The 20482-nt window shown below is 38.3% G+C and overlaps 1 protein-coding gene across 2 annotated transcripts in view; it reads right to left on the minus strand.

Annotated features, from left to right (window-relative positions):
- Nucleotides 1–20482, minus strand: part of LCLAT1 (lysocardiolipin acyltransferase 1) — a 259254-nt gene that overhangs the window by 52191 nt on the left and 186581 nt on the right. For both annotated transcript variants that reach the window (XM_073214747.1, XM_073214754.1), the window contains exon 5: nucleotides 10076–10192. In XM_073214747.1, coding sequence (XP_073070848.1) covers nucleotides 10076–10192 — 117 coding nt within the window. The remainder of the gene's footprint in view (nucleotides 1–10075; nucleotides 10193–20482) is intronic.

Here is a 20482-nt window from a genome sequence, read left to right on the forward strand (position 1 = left end):
CTTTTACATGATCAAATGCCAAGACTTTGTTCATTTAAGTTACCAATAACATGCTTCTGTATGTTCCTTACAATAGTATATAAACTTAAAAAAAACCCAGAATTTTATCCTTTAGTAGTTAAAGGATAAAAAAAGAGAAGACTATCTTCAGGTAACATTTATTGTCAACTGCGCACCTGCCTGATACGGCTCTCTAGCACTGACCAAAATCTCACCTCTGTGGCAATGAAGGGGTCCACGTGAATTAACAGCTGCTGACTGATTTCTAAACTGAAGGTGGTAGGGGGCATTACCAATCAGATGTGCATTAATAAGTATGTGAGGTACATACATGTGTGAGAGATGCTTAAAATGATCATCTACAAAAGTTTGTATAAATCATGCATTTGCTGAGTACCTATAATATTCGTGACACTGTATGTCTCAGATATAAAAACGAACAAGTCACGGTATCTACCTGAAGAAGCTGAGAGTCCAAGGTAGACAGTGAGACAAAAATTAAAAAAGAATCATCGATTATCAAAGAATGTGAAAGAAATAATTAAGACAAATGCATGTGCTCTGATGAGAGTAAGAGGAGAGAACCCCAACAACATGGAGAGGCCAGGAGACTGAAGTGGAAAGTCATTTGAACTGTCTTAAAGGACCAAAAGGAGCTACTCAGCTGACGAGGAGTTTAGGAAGAGGAATAGCATGAGAAAAGTATGCTTCGTTCCATGTGGCTGGGATGAAGATCGTCACCACAAAAACGATCAGCAAGGCCACACAGACGACTGAATTTTGGGCACTGGTCCACTGACTGTGTGCAAGGCACCGTTTGTTAAAACACAAATCGCAGTGGCTTCATGAGGAACACTGGTCAGCCTTGGTTCAGAGACAAAGTGGCCTTCAATCCATGAGTGAAATCTCGGGAGGCATTTCAACTTTCCTTAGAGAATCCTACTCCCAGCTCCACCAACTAGGAAAGCCCCTGGCCCTGCACTTAATCTGTGGTATGAAATAACGACACATCTTTCAGGGAGAGTTAATCAAATTGGAGCAAATCAATTCCCGCCCAAATCTCAGTGAGTGAAATACCATTTGTGGAGAATGGTTTGAAGGACATGAGTCTTCTCCTTACCTTTAGAGTTCAAATCTCTAAATCATGAGTAGTCCAATGTCTTAACCTCTCATGAGACTGCTTTTTCCAAACTGCTTTCTCATTTCTCATCAGCCAACATGGATGAGCAAGGAGGCTACAGGGAACATTCAACATAAAAATGCAGCGAGTATGCTGGTCACAATGGTGCACAATGTCCTCTTTGTGACAAGCCTGGGAGACCTTTCCCTCAAGTCCTTCAGAAATGGTCGTGCTTTTTCTGAGCATGTGATTTGCTTTAATCTTATGGATCTTGTTAGAGTCCCTCTACAGAAGGTGCCAGAAAGCTTAGGGCCAATTTATATTTAGTAGGAATATACAACCTTATGTATTTTGTATACTAACCTCATACCCTTACTTCACAAGAATCCTACAAGTAAGCCCTGTTATTACTCCATTTTACAGATGATGAAACTGAGGCTTACTGAGGGAAAATGACTAGTCATGCCGCTGTTCCTGGTGAAGCCAGGACTCCAGAACCTGAGCACCCCACTTAGTCTGCTGCCACCCTCCCTTAGAAGAAAAAAGTTCAATATTCCAGTTCAATGTGGAGAACAAATTTGTTAATGCAAGACCAGAACTAAAACTGAACTAAGCAACTGTATGATGATAATTTAAGGGAGAGATATGAATGGCAGTGAGAATTAAAAGAGAAGAATCAATATGAGAGAGATTGAGGATCAAAAGGCCTTGGCTGGGATTTCAGTGTATGTGAGAAAAGCAGAGAGGGGCATAAGCCAAGAACGATTCTCAGGTCTGTGGCTTGAGCAACTGAGCCAGTGATACACAGTGGGCAAGACAGAGGGTCCACAACGAGATTCCTAGCTCTGTCATTTAAGAGCTGGGAAATGCTCTATTATTTAACTTTTCTCTGCCTTACACATGAAATGGAGATGGTAATGAAACCTCCTCCAAGATTTAAATGAGCTAGCTCATGTGAACCGCTGAGAACAATTCACACACATAAGCCCTCAACCTTAGCCATGACTATCATTACCATCCTTACCACCACCACCATTCTGTCAGGTGCGGGGTACAGAACAAAACGCAGTTTAGGGGGAAATGACCAGTTCAATTTTGAACAGACTGAAGGTGAAGTGCCCACAGATCCTCCAAGTGGCAAGGTCACATATATGGCTCTGAACTAAAAGGCCTTTTGGACTGAGGATTTAGACTGAGGAGTCATGAGCTTATGGAGGACCAGGTAAGCCACCGACCTGCATGGTGTGGCTGAGGGAGAATGGAGTGAGAGGACAAAGGAACCTAGCTAGGAGAGCCTTATGAGGAACAGAGACACTGAAGGGGCAGATGGACATGAGGAACTTGTAAGAGTTTGGAGAAGTGGCCAGAAAAGTAGGAGAAAAAATGAGAAGCTGAGGGGAGAGTGTATTTCAAGAAGAACCATTGTGCCCATGTTGCTAAGAGGGAAAGTAAGACGTAGATGGAAAGGTAGTGACTGGATTTAAAAATTAAACCATTACCCTTAGTGGTCTAGCTGACATGGCGCTTGCTGTTTCTTTAAGAAGGTAGGAAGTAAAAGATGTTCCAGCAGCTGTTAATGTAAGGTCCACTGTGCTAAGTCCTATTAGAGAGGAAGAAATGTTCAGTCTAGATGACTGCCAGACAGGAGAGATGGGAATGGACACTTAGATCATTAAAAGGAGAATAATGTTTGGAGGCTAAAAAAAAAAAAGAGCAAAGCATTGAACGTTTTAGTCTGAACAGACCTAACAAGAGGCAAAATTCAGAAAGCATAGAGCAGAGTCAGGGATAGTCAATTAATTCAGGTAGGTTGGCTCACATTGCACGAAGTGGGGTTTTGAGAGTAAAATGTTAAAAATAGGTTGGAACCATGTTATAAAAAATCTTAACCAAGAACACGGAAGTAATGCAAATATTTAAATGCCTCCCCAGAAAATGGCTAATCATTTTTTAATTCTCAGCCCATACACCACCGCTTAAGTTGTAACTTCAGGTGAAGACAGGCTAACCTTTTTTTATGCCCTCAAGATGACTTTTGTGTTCATACCTTTTGTGACATTGCATTGCATTTTCTGATCATTCCAGTACTCAAGTGAAGGGGCAGGGGCAATGTCCTGGTGTCTCAGCAAGCTAATAATGGATGTGCCAAGGAGACATTTTTCTAAGTAAGCACATACACCATTGCATTAGTGTGCTATTTTATGAAGACTGACTGCTAGCTGAGTGAGGTATGGATTAGCAAAGGAGAAACCAGAGACAGACCAGTCAGAAAGCTAGGAAGAGGGAAAAGGTGAAGGAATGGGGTCCCAGACAAGCAGGCCACTGTAGAAAAAGTACAAAATCTCTAAGAGATGCTTCCAAGGCAAAAATACTGTCAGAATTTGGTGGCTGAGTGAAATGGGACCGAGCAAAAGCATAAATTTTTTTAAAAAACCTTTAAAAACGTATACCTTTGATTCGGTATTTAAATGTAGAAATATACCTTAAGGAAATAATAACAGAAATGTATGCATACTTCAGTATTACTTATAAAGATGGAAAAATGGAAACAATTTTAAATAGAGGACTAAAAAATAGTCCTCTGTCTGATAGAATACATGAACATATCATGCTTATAAAACATTATGTAAGGATAGTGAGAAAAAAAGCACATTATGGTAAGTGAAAAAAAATTTTATAAAACAAAATATATGATGTCACCTTTTTGCTTGCTATATAAATGCATGTGAAAAGACACAGGAAGATTACATGTCAAAAGGCAGGCACCAGATGTTTCTGAAATGATTGACAAGACTATGGATGCCTTTTTTTATAACTAATGTTCCAAATTTTTTTTCAATAAACATATTCTGTTATATAATAAAAAGATTATCCCTTTTTAAATAGGAAGGGAGCTAGTATTGAGAAAATCAAGTCATAAGGGTGGTTTCTTTTTTTGAGACTAGATGACACAAAGAAAGAAAAGGATGGAATCACAATTTGAAAGGACAGATAGTTTGAGCGTCATGTCACTTTCAGGAGTAGAGAAATGGAGGAGACCTGGTAAATATAGGAACCAGAAATACAAAAGAAAACCTGATGTATTTTTCCATTTAAAGAAAACGCACAACACAGCCAACAATACCAGGGAGAAATCTCAGTGAGAAAGAGAGAAAAAAACACCCTAGAAGATCACTTTTTCGTAGCATTTTGGAATTAAAAACTGTCAACCTATGACATAGGAAGAACATGGGCTTTGGCATCCAATAGACCTGAGTGTAAAACTGTGGCACCTCTGCTCAGCAGCTGTGCTACTGTGGGAAAGTTGCTCAAGTCAGTCAGCCTCCTCAGGCGTAGCACAGGGCAAACCACCCAGAGCACAGTTATGAGAATTAAGTGATCATATGAAAGCAGCCAGCAGGTAGCTATGATCCCAGGACCCACCACCTGATCTGATTCAGCAGGTCTGAGCCTGGACCTGAGCTTCTGTTTTAGAAAGCTCCTGGGTGACACTACTGTACAGACAGAGTAAAGGAGCATCACAAGTACATGGTGCTGCTGGGCAAATGTTAGGTGGTGGTTTTTATGCAAAGAATATAGTGCTTTGCTTCTATCACTTAATTTTTCATTAAGGCTGTCATGACTTCTTTCCATTAAACACAATGACAAGATTTGTCCTAAGTGAGCAGCTCAGATTTTTTTGCTATGTGACAGAGAAAGAGAAAGGACACTAAAATGAATAAAGAAAACAATATAAATGCCATTAAAGGTCTAAAGAAGTACCATGGCATTCAAAGATTTAAAATAAGAGACTCCAAAGGTCTCTGATGGGTAATCATGTACAGTTTTGTTGAGGCAAATTTAAATCATTTCTCCTTCATGATATGTAGGAACAGTCACTTAGTTGACCTGTGTGCTTTCCAACTGATCAGTATCCAAATTCCATTTAGGTTTTGTGGTATTCTGTCACCATAAATAGATAAAAAGCTTTATTCTTTGTGAAATAGTCTCAAAAGAGAGACAACTGCTGCTATGCTACAAAGATATCTGCAAATTTGGGGAATGGAAAATGTCTCAGAAAATATTCCAGCAAATGTCAAAGATCTACTGTACAATTACATTTTTTTAACATAAGGGAAAGAAGGTCTTATCCTATTTCATAATGAGTTTCCAGCAATAAAAATTGATATGAAAAGGTCAGAGTGCATGACATTTAATGCACCCAGTACTTCAACAGTTTGTCTGCATTTCTTGCTGGCCTTCTAGAACATGCAGGCTGTTAGAAAGGGTCATTGAAATGCAGTTCTCGGGGAGGCTCACACGAGGAGGCTCACACACTAAGACAAATGCAACGTGAGCCACAGAAAGTGGTGGTTCCTGCTGACCATCCTTAGTCCCCTACTAAGTAACAGCGACTGTAGGTAAGGAAAAGGGTGGATTATTAGTAGTTAGTCATTCACTTAGCAAAAAGCCCAAGAAACTAAAATGGTCTGATAATGCTGCCGAAGACGGAGCTGTCTATGATTGCTATTCCACTTACTTCCTAGTTAACTGCCAACTTCTCAGAGCAAATGAGAACTACTGTACACCAAAGTGAGGGACCCAAACACAGGACTGTTGGATGCCACCTATGTGACTGAGTGTCAGCAATTCTCTCTCCCTGAATACAGACTGAAGAGTTATGATCAGGTGTGCGGATCCCAACTGTATAGTAGAATTTAGTTTTTCTTTAGTGGTTAACCTTGAATACCCTAGATTAGTAGAAAGGCAGCATCCTCTATTCTTTCATATATAAAATTTAGGCTAAATATGGGTTGAAACACAGAATCTCAAAACCCCAAACTTAAATATATATGTATGATACGTTAGAGCCTTAACAATGAGCTGATTTGTTTGAACAATGAGCTGATCCAGACAGAAATGGACAAACTAAAAATATGATAATTGGGGGTCAGGAATTAAGTAGTTCAATAATAATGGCTCCAAGTAACCTTCTTAAATATTGTCTGTCACTCTACAACACAAGCCTTCAGCTCAGTCAGGCTGGTTTTGTCTAGTATGCTGCTCAGCTCCACAGGCCCCAACTCTGCCCTTCTTGTCTTCTTCCTTCCCTACCCTCAGCCATCCTCATTTTTTCCTGACTATCCAAATCACACAGAGTCTCACAGGTCCAGGGGGAAGTAAGCTTCTTAAAGAAGCCTTAACTAAGTGTTTCAACACTGCATGATCTCTCTTCACTGAGTACTTCTACAGTAATTCAGCAAAATGTTTATATACTACATATGATAAAACTTAGCTTATAACTTCATTGTCTTACATTATTTTTATCTACCCATTGAGACTGTAAACTTCTTGAAGGCAAGATCATACAAGAACATAATCTCAAACAAATATCAAGTGTTTTGTCCCTCATCCCCAACTTTAACCTAATTTCAATGTGCACACTTGTGCCGCCTAATGGTTTAAGTAGTTATTGCATGGTTACAATTCTAACTTGTTGGCATATTAAATTACAAAACATTTAGCAAAACCAAATAATGGTTGGACCAAATCATTGTTTGTTTGAAAAATCAAAGAATAAAGCTCTAATTGTTAAGAATGATGATGCACCAGAAATGATGATGAATATATCTAATTTTTTGTGCAATGAGTTAAAAGTTTTAAATTTATTATAGCTATGTAATTTTTAAAAGTTTTCTCATATAAAAGCCTCTTTTTTTCCAGGTTAGGAAGTTCCTTTTAGGTTTGGGTTAACCTAGTACTGAAAAAACTCTCAAAATCACATATCAAAAGGTTCTTTGATTAGAGGTCCATATGGAATAAATCATCAATGACATCTATCAACATAATACATAATGCACTGAGAATACACTAGGATACTATGTTTGTCTTTCCAGATAAAAGAAAAAATACTTAAATTAATACTGATTAAGTATGTGCAGAATATTCCATATCCTCATGAAGTTTATGATCTAGTAAGAGTATAAAAAAGCACACAAATGGTGGAAATGAAGGTGTCAGGGTAATAAACATTCTGCAATTTCACAGAAATAACCAACACACCTCTGTAATATTATATAATGGATGTTATATTCAAGATATGTTTGTATTTTCTAAATGTTCTCAATCTCAGTGAAATCTACGCTAAACAGAGCACGAAAGCTTCTTTCCTTGTTTTGCATTTTCACTTATTCAGTGTTCTTTGGTAAGACTTAATCCTTCTTGATTTCTCTAAGCTTCTGATAGGCCCATTTGTGCTGACTGCCCAACAGACATCAGCAGCACTGAGTTCACATAACATGTGTGAGTAGTGAAAATCTTACTTTATGGTAATTTGTTTTAATACGTGGTCTCCAGGATGCCACTGGCATTATTTATTTATAATGGTCATTTGTTTTAATAAAGCAAGCTTCTTTTTTACGTAACTGATGATTGAAAGCAGATCTCAGCAGTCTAAAGATCCGAAAGTTGTTCGGGCCTTTCTGAGTCTTAGCAAATTTAAGGTGAGCACTCCAGACTAGATGATTTCCAAGATCATCTGCACCTCTGACCGCTGATGAAATGTTTTCTCTTTCTGTTTACTGGACACCCCCTATTTCACTCCTAAGAGCGGGGCTGCCCTCAGCTCTCCATCTGATGCCTCCTTAGGCTGTGCCTGCTCCCCTTGCCATTCAGGCAGCATTATAACCACCTTCCTGTGACAACCATCTCTCCATGATCTGGCCGGTTAGCATCATTTTTCTTTAGAAATCGTTTTTAACCAGCTCAGAGTTATTATAAAGGTGTTTTGTGTTAACTGTGGAGACTCTGTTAACTAAAATCATACTATAAATGCAAGAGACACCAAGTTATAATGGAAAGAATGTGGGATATTCAGTCAGACAAACGATATCCCAGTAACTTTGACAAGCTTCTTCAATTTCTGCTTCAGTTTTGCCCTACAAGCTAAACATTAATAATGGCAAAAACGGTGTTGGGTTGTTGTGAGGTTTAACTAACATTATGCATATAAAACACTTACCAAAATGCCAGGTATTTAGTAAATGCTCAATAAATATTAACTGCTGCTACTATCATACTGATTATAATCAGATTTCTTATTTTTTTTATTATGGCATACAGGTCCCATTCTGCTTTTCTAACTGAAGTCCAGCGAGCTCTCTAACTGAATTTTTCTAACTGAAGCAAATGGAATCCTGTTTTTTTAACTGATCTAGAGGTCAGGGCAGGGAAGAGGGGAGATCAGTTGCCAGTTCTACCAGGAAAAATTACTTTCAGTGGTTGTTAACTAGTACTTTGAATAATGACTAAGTAATACACATATCCCAAAATTATAAATCAGTTTGCTACTAAAATGTTTTCCAGATTTCAGAACAGAATGCTCTATAGATATTTCCTTATCCACTACAAAATAATCTCTCAATTACCCTGCCTAAAGATTTAGGAAGATCTTTATTAGCAGAAGATATATGTTCCACCAGCATACTTGTGTTAACACAAAAATCCAGTAGATGAATGTGTTTAGGATGTCAGAAATTCTTCAAAAGAAATCATTACATATTATAAATGATCAGATTATGTGAGGAAATAGAACAATGTTGCTGGAGAAGGGTGAGTCCAAGTTAGATGCCACAGTAAGTGGTACCACATTTTTAGAAAAAGCATCACCTCTTTAAATGTCTTAGTGCCTCCCTGTCCCATTCCATAGACATGAAGAACTGTGTTCTCCATGAGCTTCACTTGGGAGATGGACACTCACTTTGCACCTACAATATGACCATCAAGCCCATGAGAGTTCATTTCATATTAGCTATAACCACAGAATTTTAAAAGCAAGCCAAATAACAGCAGTTTGGGTTTACTATACCAATGTGATTTTGGATTGATACACATTTCTTTAAAGTCCCTAATACTTATTGTAAAGATGCTTCATCTTGGCAGAGTTCATTAACTGAGGTTATATTTTGTATCTTCAAGCACATTAAAACACCAAAGGACAACAGTGATGCCATTTAGAGAAAGAAGTGAATACTTTACACCTTTTCTTACATAATGGTTCAAGACCTTTCATGTTAGACACAAGCAGTTTTATGACAATGTAGCAATTACAGGTTAAGGAAATAATTGTCACAGATGTCATCATTAAATAGTGTGGCTTAGCAGAAATCAGAGTGGAGAGCAGAAACATGCAACCAAGATTATTTTCTGCTAGGGGACTCAGGGTTTTGAATTGTTCTTATAAAATTAGTAACACTTCATGTTTCTGAATAGTTCCTTCTGCACATATAGTCATATGTGTGTAATTTGTATATAGACCTGTATGTATGGATGTATAAACATACAAATATACAACTCAAAATGTACAGTCTTTTTTTACATAACAAAAATATAAAAGTATAAACATAAATGGGTGTGACACCATCAATGGAATCACCTTGCGCCCATATGCCATTCAATAGACATGGCTCTAGAGGAAGTATGAGGTAGTAGAAGAATGAGGTTCTAACCTTGACCTATAGAAATGTACTAACCCAATGGAGGTAGCAGTACTTGCCTTCCTATCAACCAGAATCATTTGTTGGAGTGAGTGAAATAATAAATGCAAAAATACTTTTTAAGCTATGAGGAACTATAGTATAAGTGATAAGATACTTTTAAGTTAGTTTTGCTGCTTTGAGAAATATTTAAAAATAGAATGATAGTCTATTTGTATATATCATTTTTCTATCTATTCCAAAAAAGAGGGAAAAATGTTTTGTTTTGTTTTGTTTGTTACAGAGATATCCGTTATATTTCTAACACATATATAATAAAACATTTTAGTGTGCTGGGTCAACTTAGTATAAAAATATAATATCTCATTTCTTGATATAAAATATGAAAAGGTGCTTTGTAAATTCTAAAGGGCTATATAAATATAATGCTTAGCTATTTTTGCCATGTATAAAAATGTAAACTTTTGAGATGGGTGCTTACCTTCTCTTAGACGGTCCACTACAAAAGTAAAGCCTGTAGTTCTTGGATGTAAGACATATTCATATTTCTGAAGTCCATTTTTTTCAGCAAAATCATTACTTCGAGCTTTGCTATTTTCTGAAAAAAAAATAGAGCATTAGAAGCCATAAAATAAAAGAAGGTAAGTGAGGTAAGGAAACAGTGCAGAATTTCTTTGATAAAAATCGTAGTTTATTTTTCTGTAATTACTGAATATAGCCTTCTGAGTCAAATGAGAAGATGCAGCCACTTTAGTTAGTCCCTGTTTTAGAGATACCTGTTTATTGGAATTAAAATTTTATAATAAGGTATTAAAAGGCTTTGCTATAACAGTTTTCTGAAATTCATACAAACTTTAAAATTCTTTAAGAGGCTTCATAAGTCAATATTCTGTGAAAACTAGTAATACAAATAAAATACCAGTAAATTATAATTTTCATAAAATAGCACTTACATAATAGAAATTATGATACTAAAATAAAAGATGCCAATAAAATAAACTACTGATAAAAAAAAGCATTTAGACACCCAGAAGAAATAACCAGCATTTTGCCAAATATATCAGATCAACATTTCTTTTAACCCAGTAATTTAGGTCTTCAGTGCACAATGAATTATCTGCCTTGCTCAGGCACAGAGCATGCTAATATTTGACTAACCAAAACCACTCCACAACAGAATGGGTACATGATTAGCACATCATGTACAAACATCTGAACATGGTTTGGCTGAATGTAGTTCCAGAGTCAAGTATATGTTCTAATTGTTGGCAAAAACTTGTTTTTCCATTTCATGAGGTAATTTTATAAGTTCCAAGAAGAACCAAACCCATTATTCAGCAAATACATTTGGAAAAAGTCATGTTTAGAAATTTGGCCTCAGCTGCTGGGGAAGATCATGAAATACCTTCTGATGACAGCAGATGTTAGAATCTGCAATCCTCAGCTACATCCTGAAATTTAGAGACTGGCCCAAGCCACAAGGAAAAAAACGTGTGAGTGTGTGTGTGTTCACACACACCTTTCCTAGGAATAAATTTAAGATCAGAGTCCTCAAAATTTCAAAAACCCCCATAGATGGATTCCATAATACTAAAATATTCAAAGAATACTTGTATAAAAGCTGTTACATTATTTTACAGTTGACAAACTGAGTCAAAGAACTAGATACCCACAGATCCCCAGTGAGTCACAAGTAAAGGCTAAACATGCAAAGTAATAAGCTCTTCTCTGATTTGTTTAGGAGAATATTTTAGCCATTGGACTACAAGATAGTGTTTTATAAATTGCTAGCAGGACCTTACATGGAATGAGAAATCCCAGACACATGACAAAGGTAAGTATTTACTATTCAGTTTGCTCTCCCAGTTCATCACAGACTTTGGGGATATGAAGACAAAACTGAACTCTGTTGTAGAAGCTGAATACAAATGTAATTAGTTCTAAAATGCACAGTCACAAAGGGAGAAGGCAGAAATAATCAGAGACTCAAGGAGATTAGAGATGCAGATTTTGCCCTCCATCCCATTTCATCCACCCACCCCCAGACTCTGTGATTATTAGTAACTGCACTAGCATCCTACTTTCTGACCACAGCCTCTGTCTTACCAGTTCACTCCTGGGAACACTCAGTACCAGCCCTCTTTCCACCCCAGGGAGCCCCCTGGCCACCCTGATTTCTCAAACCAGCCAGGCATGTTCCCACCTCAGAGTCTGGTCTGTTCAGTTGTTCTTCCCTCAGCCCAGCCTTTAGTCAGGTATCTGCATCATTTTCTTCTTTGTTCATTTAGTCTCAGCTTAAGTGAACACTTAGGGGTTTTCTCCAGCTTATATAAAATAGCATCCTATGCCCCTGTCTTCCATTACTGTCTGTCTCTCCTTACTTGCATTATTTTTCTGTATAGTGTTATTTTTATTGGCATATTTTTATTAACTTACCAGTTATTTTTCCATCTTTCCTCATAGAATGTAAGCTTCATGAAAGTTGGGACTTTGTTTTGTATATAAAGCTCCCGACACTCATATTTATTAAGTGAAGAAATTTTATGTACAATAGTGTTGGACTGCATTGAATATTACAATTGTTAAAACCTATAAAATCTTCCCTTTTCAAGTCTGGGAAACATAACTCAAAATTATACCAATTGTCATGGTTAATTTTTATGTATCAAATTGGGTAGGCCATGGTACCAGGTATGTGGTCAAACAGTATTCTACATGTTTCTTGAAGGTAATTTTTGATGAGATTAACACTTAAATCAGTAGACTTCTGAGTACAGTAGATTACCCTCCATAATGTGGTGGGCTTCATCCAATTAGTTGAAGGCCTAGCAGGGAAGAGTTCTGCCAGCAGACGGCCTTTGGACTCGAAGTCCAGTCCTCCCTGGGTCTCCAGCCTGATGATTTACCCTGCAAATTTTTGCCTTGTGAAGCCTCCACAATTAATTGAGCTAATTCCTTGAAATAAATCTAAATCTCTGCCTTCCCACCCCATATACACCCTGTTCACTCTGAATTTCTGGACAACCTGAGCTCTACTAATATAAAACTACCCAACCTTTAAAACACATGTTTTCAAAGAACAAAAAAGGATGTGAGAGATTACAGTATAACATTAAATGCAAAGAAAAGTATAATTCCCATTTTCCAATTTTGTTTAAAATTATATACATGTATATATATGCCTGTGTTTATGCCATAATGTTTATTTATGGGCAATGGGATAAGAGCAATGTTTTTTGCTCTCTTCTCTATTTCTACATTTCCCCAAATTAACATATATTATTTCCATAAGGAAGGAAAAAGTTATAACCAACAATAATAAAGGAAGATAGTACATAAAGTTACATTTAAATGCACTAATTTGAAAACGTGCAAGGAAGCTGAATTCAGAATTAAAAGAGGATTATAAAACATTCTCCTTGGGCTTAAAGACCCAAGTTTAAAGTTAACCATGGTAACTAAAAACATCTTTGAATTAACAGATACTTTTTCAAGGCAAGCATTTATCCCAACTCAAAACTAACTGTATACTATTGTTTAAAAAAGAAAAAACTTGAACCTTCAGGATCAGTCTGTTTTCTCTGTTTAGCAGATAGTCTGGCTTCTGCAAATTGGCCTTAAAATGTAAAGCCATTTTAACTTTAAAAACAATGCATATAATGTTGAGTACTCTGGACCCTGAAAAACTAGATGTTGAGCTCATCACCTAAAAGAGACACTTGAAAAAAATAGACTGAAAAAAGGCTCTATTATATATTTTATAGACTCTGAAGGTCTAATGTAGGAACAGTTTAAAACTAATATACCAAGGTAGCAGCGATCCATGAGCTTTTTCCCTATTACCTTTCAATTGCAAAATAACTTCTAAAGTTGCTGTTCTTTAGTGTACATTTTGGCACTCACAAATATAAATAAATTGTTTCAGTAAACTACTTTCTGCACTCTAATATAGCTGATATTTCAATACCCAAATTCACATTTTAAGTATTATAAATTATACAAAATATGACCATCTGTCCATTATAATTCCCTAATACAGTTCAGCTCTGGAATCAATTAACTTAAACTTACATTCTCAACATGCAAGACAATGTTATCTTCATTATTATCTTCTGTGATCCAACTACCTCTAGAATTTTAAATATAAATCTCAAACACATACAGTAAGCATATTATTTTGAAATATACTACTAATGTATAAAAATTGCCATGGTTCATTTAGCTTGGTTCCCTTTGTAACGGATGAATCAAGGAGCTCTTCCTTTGTTATCAATGGTAAATATTTTCCCAAATACCTTGATTTTCTTTATTAACATATTATAGCTTAGTCACCCATTCACTTAAATTTGTTGTATAATCTATATCTTTCATCTTCAACTCTCTTTTTGGGCACTGGGTTCTATAAATTACTATGTCCCCAAAGAAAAATAAGTTTGCTCACTTACATGTTTCTCCCCTCTTAAGCTTTAAGGGTTGCCCTTCTTAGTAGCTCTTAGTTACATCAATCTGGTATTGAGGATTTGGAAGGCAACTCATGATCCATCTGCATACTATCTGAGATTTTTAGACTTCAGTACTATCCTGCTTCATTCAGTCTGTCTTGTACAGCAGACCTTCATCGACTGGATCCTTCTCAAATTCTGCTCTATCTTCTCTTGCAGTAGCCAGGACATTAGAAGTTTTGAAGTCTTGCTCTTTTGAGTTGAAGAATTCTATAGAACTGCTTCTTATATACCACACCCCACTCACCCCCAACAAGATTTAACCAGAGTAGGTTTTCTCTCTGTCCTAAATCTTAGACTGCAAGAGGCAGCTTCATCTGCATATCTGACCTGTCAGAAAGTGTGATAACCACAGATTTAGTAAGGATGAAAGACTGTTTTATGTTTTTTATCTTCTAAAGAATTCCTTGAGTTCTACTGGCATTCTTAGCCTATGCAGATTGATACCTAGGAAGGTGAAAAAGTTCTAAATATGCCCTCCTGGGTCCCGTCCACAGCTCAATGACAGCTGAATTTTCTTCAGGAGAGGACAAAGTCTTTCCTGCTTATATTAGGGATAACACTTTAAAATACCAAGAGAACATTAATCAACAAGTCAACTTAGTTACTATTAGGTCCTCTTCTTATGAGAAAGAAGTGAGAAAAAAGGGTCTAATGGATAAATATGTATCTTGGAAGAGAACATTAATCAACAATAAGTGAACTTAGTTACTTAGGTCCTCTTCTTATGAGAGAGAAGTGAGAAAAAAGGGTCTAATGGATAAATATGTATCTTGGAAGAGGACAGAAAATATATAGAACAGGAAGAGATTTTACATCTATGCTTTGTTGCTAAGATTGCACTGGCTATTTGGGGCTCTTTTTTTATGGTTCTATACAAATTATATAAAATTATATAAAAGTACAGGAGGCGGAGCCAAGATGGCGGCGTGAGTAGAGCAGTGGAAATCTCCTCCCAAAAACACATAGATCTATGAAAATATAACAAAGAAAACTCTTCCTAAAATAGAGACCAGAGGACACAGGACAACATCCAGACCACATCCACACCTGCAAGAACCCAGTGCCTTGCAAAGGGGGTAAGATACAAGCCCCGGCCCGGCAGGACCCGAGCGCCCCTCCCCCTGGCTCCCAGCGGGTGGAAAGAAACCGGAGCGGTTTTTTTTTGGCGAGGGATTTTTGGAAGCCTTAAAGGGACAGGGACCCCGGTGCTAGGGAGGCAGGGCAGCAGGACCGGTGAGCGGGTGCCTGGGACAGGCGCCTGAGGACAAAGAATATCGCGTGTTTTTCCCCTTTTTTTTTTTCTTGGCGAGTGCTTTTTGGAAGCCTTAAAGGGACGGGGACCCGGATGCCAGGGCGGCAGGACCGGTGGGCGGGTGCCTGAGGCCAGAGAAAATCACACGTTTCCCCCCCCCTTTTTTTCTTATTGGCGAGTGTTTTTTGGAAGCCTTAAAGGGACAGGGACCCCAATACCAGCGAAACAGGGCAGCAAGACTGGTGAGTGGGTGCCTGAGACCGCCGCCTGGGGACAAAGAAAATCGCGCATTTTTCCCAATAATAGGCAGGCAGGGTGGCGGGACCGGTGGGCGGGTGCCTGGGACCGGCGCCTGAGGACAAAAGAAAATCGCATGTTTTTCCCGTTTTTTTTTTTTTTTGGCAAGTGCTTTTTGGAAGCCTTGGAGGGACAGGGACCCCAATACCAGGGAGGCAGGGCAGCAAGACCGGTGGGTGGGTGCCTGGGACCGGCGCCTGAGGACAAAGAAAATCACGCGTTTCTCCCTTTTTTTTTTTCTTTTTGGCGAGTGCTTTTTGGAGGCCTTAGGGGGACAGGGACTCCAGTGCCAGGGAGGCAGGGCGGCAGGGCCAGTGAGCGGGTGCCTGGGACCGGAGCCTGGGGACGGAGAGGGTCGCGTGTTTTTCCCTTTTTTTTTGGCGAGTGTTTTTTGGAGGCCTTGGAGGGACGGGGACCCCAGTGCTAGGAAGGCAGGGCGGAAGGACAAGTGGGCGGGTCCCTGGGACCGGCACCTGAGGACAAAGAAAATCGCGCATTTTTTCCTATTTTTTTTTTCTTCTTACCTCTTTCGTTGTTGCTGTTGTTGTTTTGGTTTGGAGAGTGCTTTTTGGAAGTCTTAAAGGGGCGGGAGAGGACACTTAGACCAGAGGCAGGAAATCTGGGGATCTCTGGGCACTCTAACCCCCTGGGCATCAGGGAGCACAGAGGCCCCTTACGGAGATAAATAGACTCCCAGCACCTCCCCCTCCAACGAGGCTCCACCATTTTGGAGGAGCAGCCCCGGCCAGGCCAAGCCCACAGCAAAAGCAGAGATAAACTCCATAGCAAACAGGCAGGTACCAGAAGCCCTGTCTGCACACAGCTGACAAGCATAAGCCACTAGAGGTCGCTATTCTCCCAGGAGAGGAAGGCCACAAACCAACAAGAAGGGAAGCTCTTCCAGCGGTCACTCATACCAGCTCTGCAAACTATCTCTATCACCATGAAAAGGCAAAACTACAGGCAGACAAAGATCACAGAGACAACACCTGAGAAGGAGACAGACCTAACCATTCCTCCTGTAAAAGAATTCAAAATAAAAATCATGAACATGCTGAGATGCAGAGAAAAATGCAAGAGCAATGGGATGAGATGCAGAGAAAAATGCAAGAGCAATGGGATGAAGTCTGGAGGGAGATCACAGATGTCAGAAAGGAGATCACAGAAGTGAAACAATCCCCGGAAGGATTTATAAGCAGAATGGATAAGATGCAAGAGGCCATTGAAGGAATAGAAACCAGAGAACAGGAACGTATAGAAGCTGACATAGAGAGAGATAAAAGGATCTCCAGGAATGAAACAACACTAAGAGAACTATGTGACCAATCCAAAAGGAATAATATTCATATTATAGGGGTACCAGAAGAAGAAAGAGGAAAAGGGATAGAAAGTCTCTTTGAAGAAATAATTGCTGAAAACTTCCCCAAACTGGGGGAGGAAATAATCGAACAGACCACGGAATTACACAGAACCCCCAACAGAAAGGATCCAAGGAGGACAACAAGACACATAATAATTAAAATGGCAAGGATCAAGGACAAGGAAAGAGTTTTAAAGGCAGCTAGAGAGAAAAAGGTCACCTATAAAGGAAAACCCATCAGGCTGACATCACACTTCTCGACAGAAACGCTACAGGCCAGAAGAGAATGGCATGATATATTTAATGCAATGAAACAGAAGGGCCCTGAACCAAGGATACTGTATCCAGCACGACTATCATTTAAATATGATGGCGGGATTAAACAATTCCCAGACAAGCAAAAGCTGAGGGAATTTGCGTCCCACAAACCACCTCTACAGGGCATCCTACAGGGACTGCTCTAGATGGGAGCACTCCTAAAAAGAGCACAGAACAAAACACACAACATATGAAGAATGGAGGAGGAGGAATAAGAAGGGAGAGAAGAAAAGAATCCCCAGACAGTATATATAACAGCTCAATAAGCGAGCTAAGTTAGGCAGAAAGATACTAAAGAAGCTAACCTTGAACCTTTGGTAACCACGAATCTAAAGCCTGCAATGGCAATAAGTATCTCTCTATAGTCACCCTAAATGTAAATGGACTTAATGCACCAATCAAAAGACACAGAGTAAAAGAATGGATAAAAAAGCAAGACCCATCTATATGCTGCTTACAAGAAACTCACCTTAAACCCAAAGACAAGCACAGACTAAAAGTCAAGGGATGGAAAAATACATTTCAGGCAAACAACAGTGAGAAGAAAGCAGGGGTTGCAGTACTAATATCAGACAAAACAGACTTCAAAACAAAGAAAGTAACAAGAGATAAAGAAGGACACTACATAATGGTAAAGGGCTCAGTCCAACAAGAGGATATAACCATTCTAAATATATATGCACCCAACACAGGAGCACCAGCATATGTGAAACAAATACTAACAGAACTAAAGAGGGAAATAGACTGCAATGCATTCATTTTAGGAGACTTCAACACACCACTCACCCCAAAGGATAGATCCACCGGGCAGAAAATAAGTAAGGACACAGAGGCACTGAACAACACACTAGAACAGTTGGACCTAATAGACATCTATAGAACTCTACATCCAAAAGCAACAGGATATACATTCTTCTCAAGTGCAGGAACATTCTCGAGAATAGACCACATATTAGTCCACAAAAAGAGCCTCAGTAAATTCCAAAATATTGAAATTCTACCAACCAATTTTTCAGACCACAAAGGTATAAAAGTAGAAATAAATTCTACAAAGAAAACAAAAAGGCTCACAAACACATGGAGGCTTAACAACATGCTACTAAATAATCAATGGATCAATGAACAAATCAAAATAGAGATCAAGGAATATATAGAAACAAATGACAACAACAACATAAAGCCCCATCTTCTGTGGGACGCAGCGAAAGGAGTCTTAAGAGGAAAGTATATAGCAATCCAGGCACACTTGAAGAAGGAAGAACAATCCCAAATGAATAGTCTAACATCACAATTATTGAAACTGGAAAAAGAAGAACAAATGAGGCCTAAAGTCAGAAGGAGGGACATAATAAAAATCAGAGAGGAAATAAACAAAATTGAGAAGAATAAAACAATAGCAAAAATCAACGAAACCAAGAGCTGGTTCTTTGAGAAAATAAACAAAATAGATAAACCTCTAGCCAAACTTATTAAGAGAAAAAGAGAATAAACACAAATCAACAGAATCAGAAATGAGAATGGAAAAATCACGACAGACTCCACAGAAATACAAAGAATTATAAAAGACTACTATGAAAACCTATATGCCAACAAGCTGGAAAACCTAGAAGAAATGGACAACATCCCAGAAAAATTCAACCTCCCAAGACTGACCAAGGAAGAAACACAAAAGTTAAACAAACCAATTACGAGCAAAGAAATTGAAACGGTAATCAAAAAACTACCCAAGACCAAAACCCCGGGACCGGACAGATTTACCTCTGAATTTTATCAGACACACAGAGAAGACATAATACCCATTCTCCTTAAAGTGTTCCAAAAAATAGAAGAGGAGGGAATACTCCCAAACTCCTTCTATGAAGCCAACATCACCCTAATACCAAAACCAGGAAAAGACCCCACCAAAAAAGAAAATTACAGACCAATATCCCTGATGAATGTAGATGCAAAAATACTCAATAAAATATTAGCAAACAGAATTCAACAGTTTATCAAAAGGATCATACACCATGACCAAGTGGGGTTCATCCCAGGGATGCAAGGATGGTACAACATTCGAAAATCCATCAACATCATCCACCACATCAACAAAAAGAAAGACAAAAACCACATGATCATCTCCATAGATGCTGAAAAAGCATTTGACAAAATTCAACATCCATTCATGATAAAAACTCTCATCAAAATGGGAATAGAGGGCAAGTACCTCAACATAATAAAGGCCATATATGATAAACCCACAGCCAGCATTATACTGAACAGCGAGAAGCTGAAAGCATTTCCTCTGAGATCGGGAACTAGACAGGGATGCCCACTCTCCCCACTGTTATTTAACATAGTACTAGAGGTCCTAGCCATGGCAATCAGACAAAACAAAGAAATACAAGGAATCCAGACTGGTAAAGAAGAAGTTAAACTGTCACTATTTGCAGATGATATGATATTGTACATAAAAAACCCTAAAGATCCACTCCAAAACTACTAGAACTGATATCGTAATACAGCAAAGTTGCAGGATACAAAATTAACACACAGAAATCTGTAGGTGTCCTATACACTAACAATGAACCAATAGAAAGAGAAATCAGGAAAACAATTCCATTCACAATTGCATCAAAAAGAATAAAATACCTAGGAATAAACCTAACCAAAGAAGTGAAAGACCTATACCCTGAAAACTACAAGTCACTCTTAAGAGAAATTAAAGGGGACACTAACAAATGGAATCTCATCCCATGCTCATGGTTAGGAAGAAATAATATCGTCAAAATGGCCATCCTGCCCAAAGTAATATACAGATTTGATGCAATCCCTATCAAATTACCAGCAACATTCTTCAATGAACTGGAACAAATAATTCAAAAATTCATAGGGAAACACCGAAGACCCCGAATAGCCAAAGCAATCCTGAAAAAGAAGAATAAAGTAGGGGGGATTTCACTCCCCAACTTCAAGCTCTACTACAAAGCCATAGTAATCAAGACAATTTGGTACTGGCACAAGAACAGAGCCACAGACCAGTGGAACAGATTAGAGACTCCAGACATTAACCCAAACACATATGGTCAATTAATATTTGATAAAGGAGCCATGGACATACAATGGCAAAATGACAGTCTCTTCAACAGATGGTGCTGGCAAAACTGGACAGCTACA

This window comes from Manis javanica, chromosome 1, assembly GCF_040802235.1.
Source record: "Manis javanica isolate MJ-LG chromosome 1, MJ_LKY, whole genome shotgun sequence".
Classification (NCBI taxonomy): domain Eukaryota; kingdom Metazoa; phylum Chordata; class Mammalia; order Pholidota; family Manidae; genus Manis; species Manis javanica.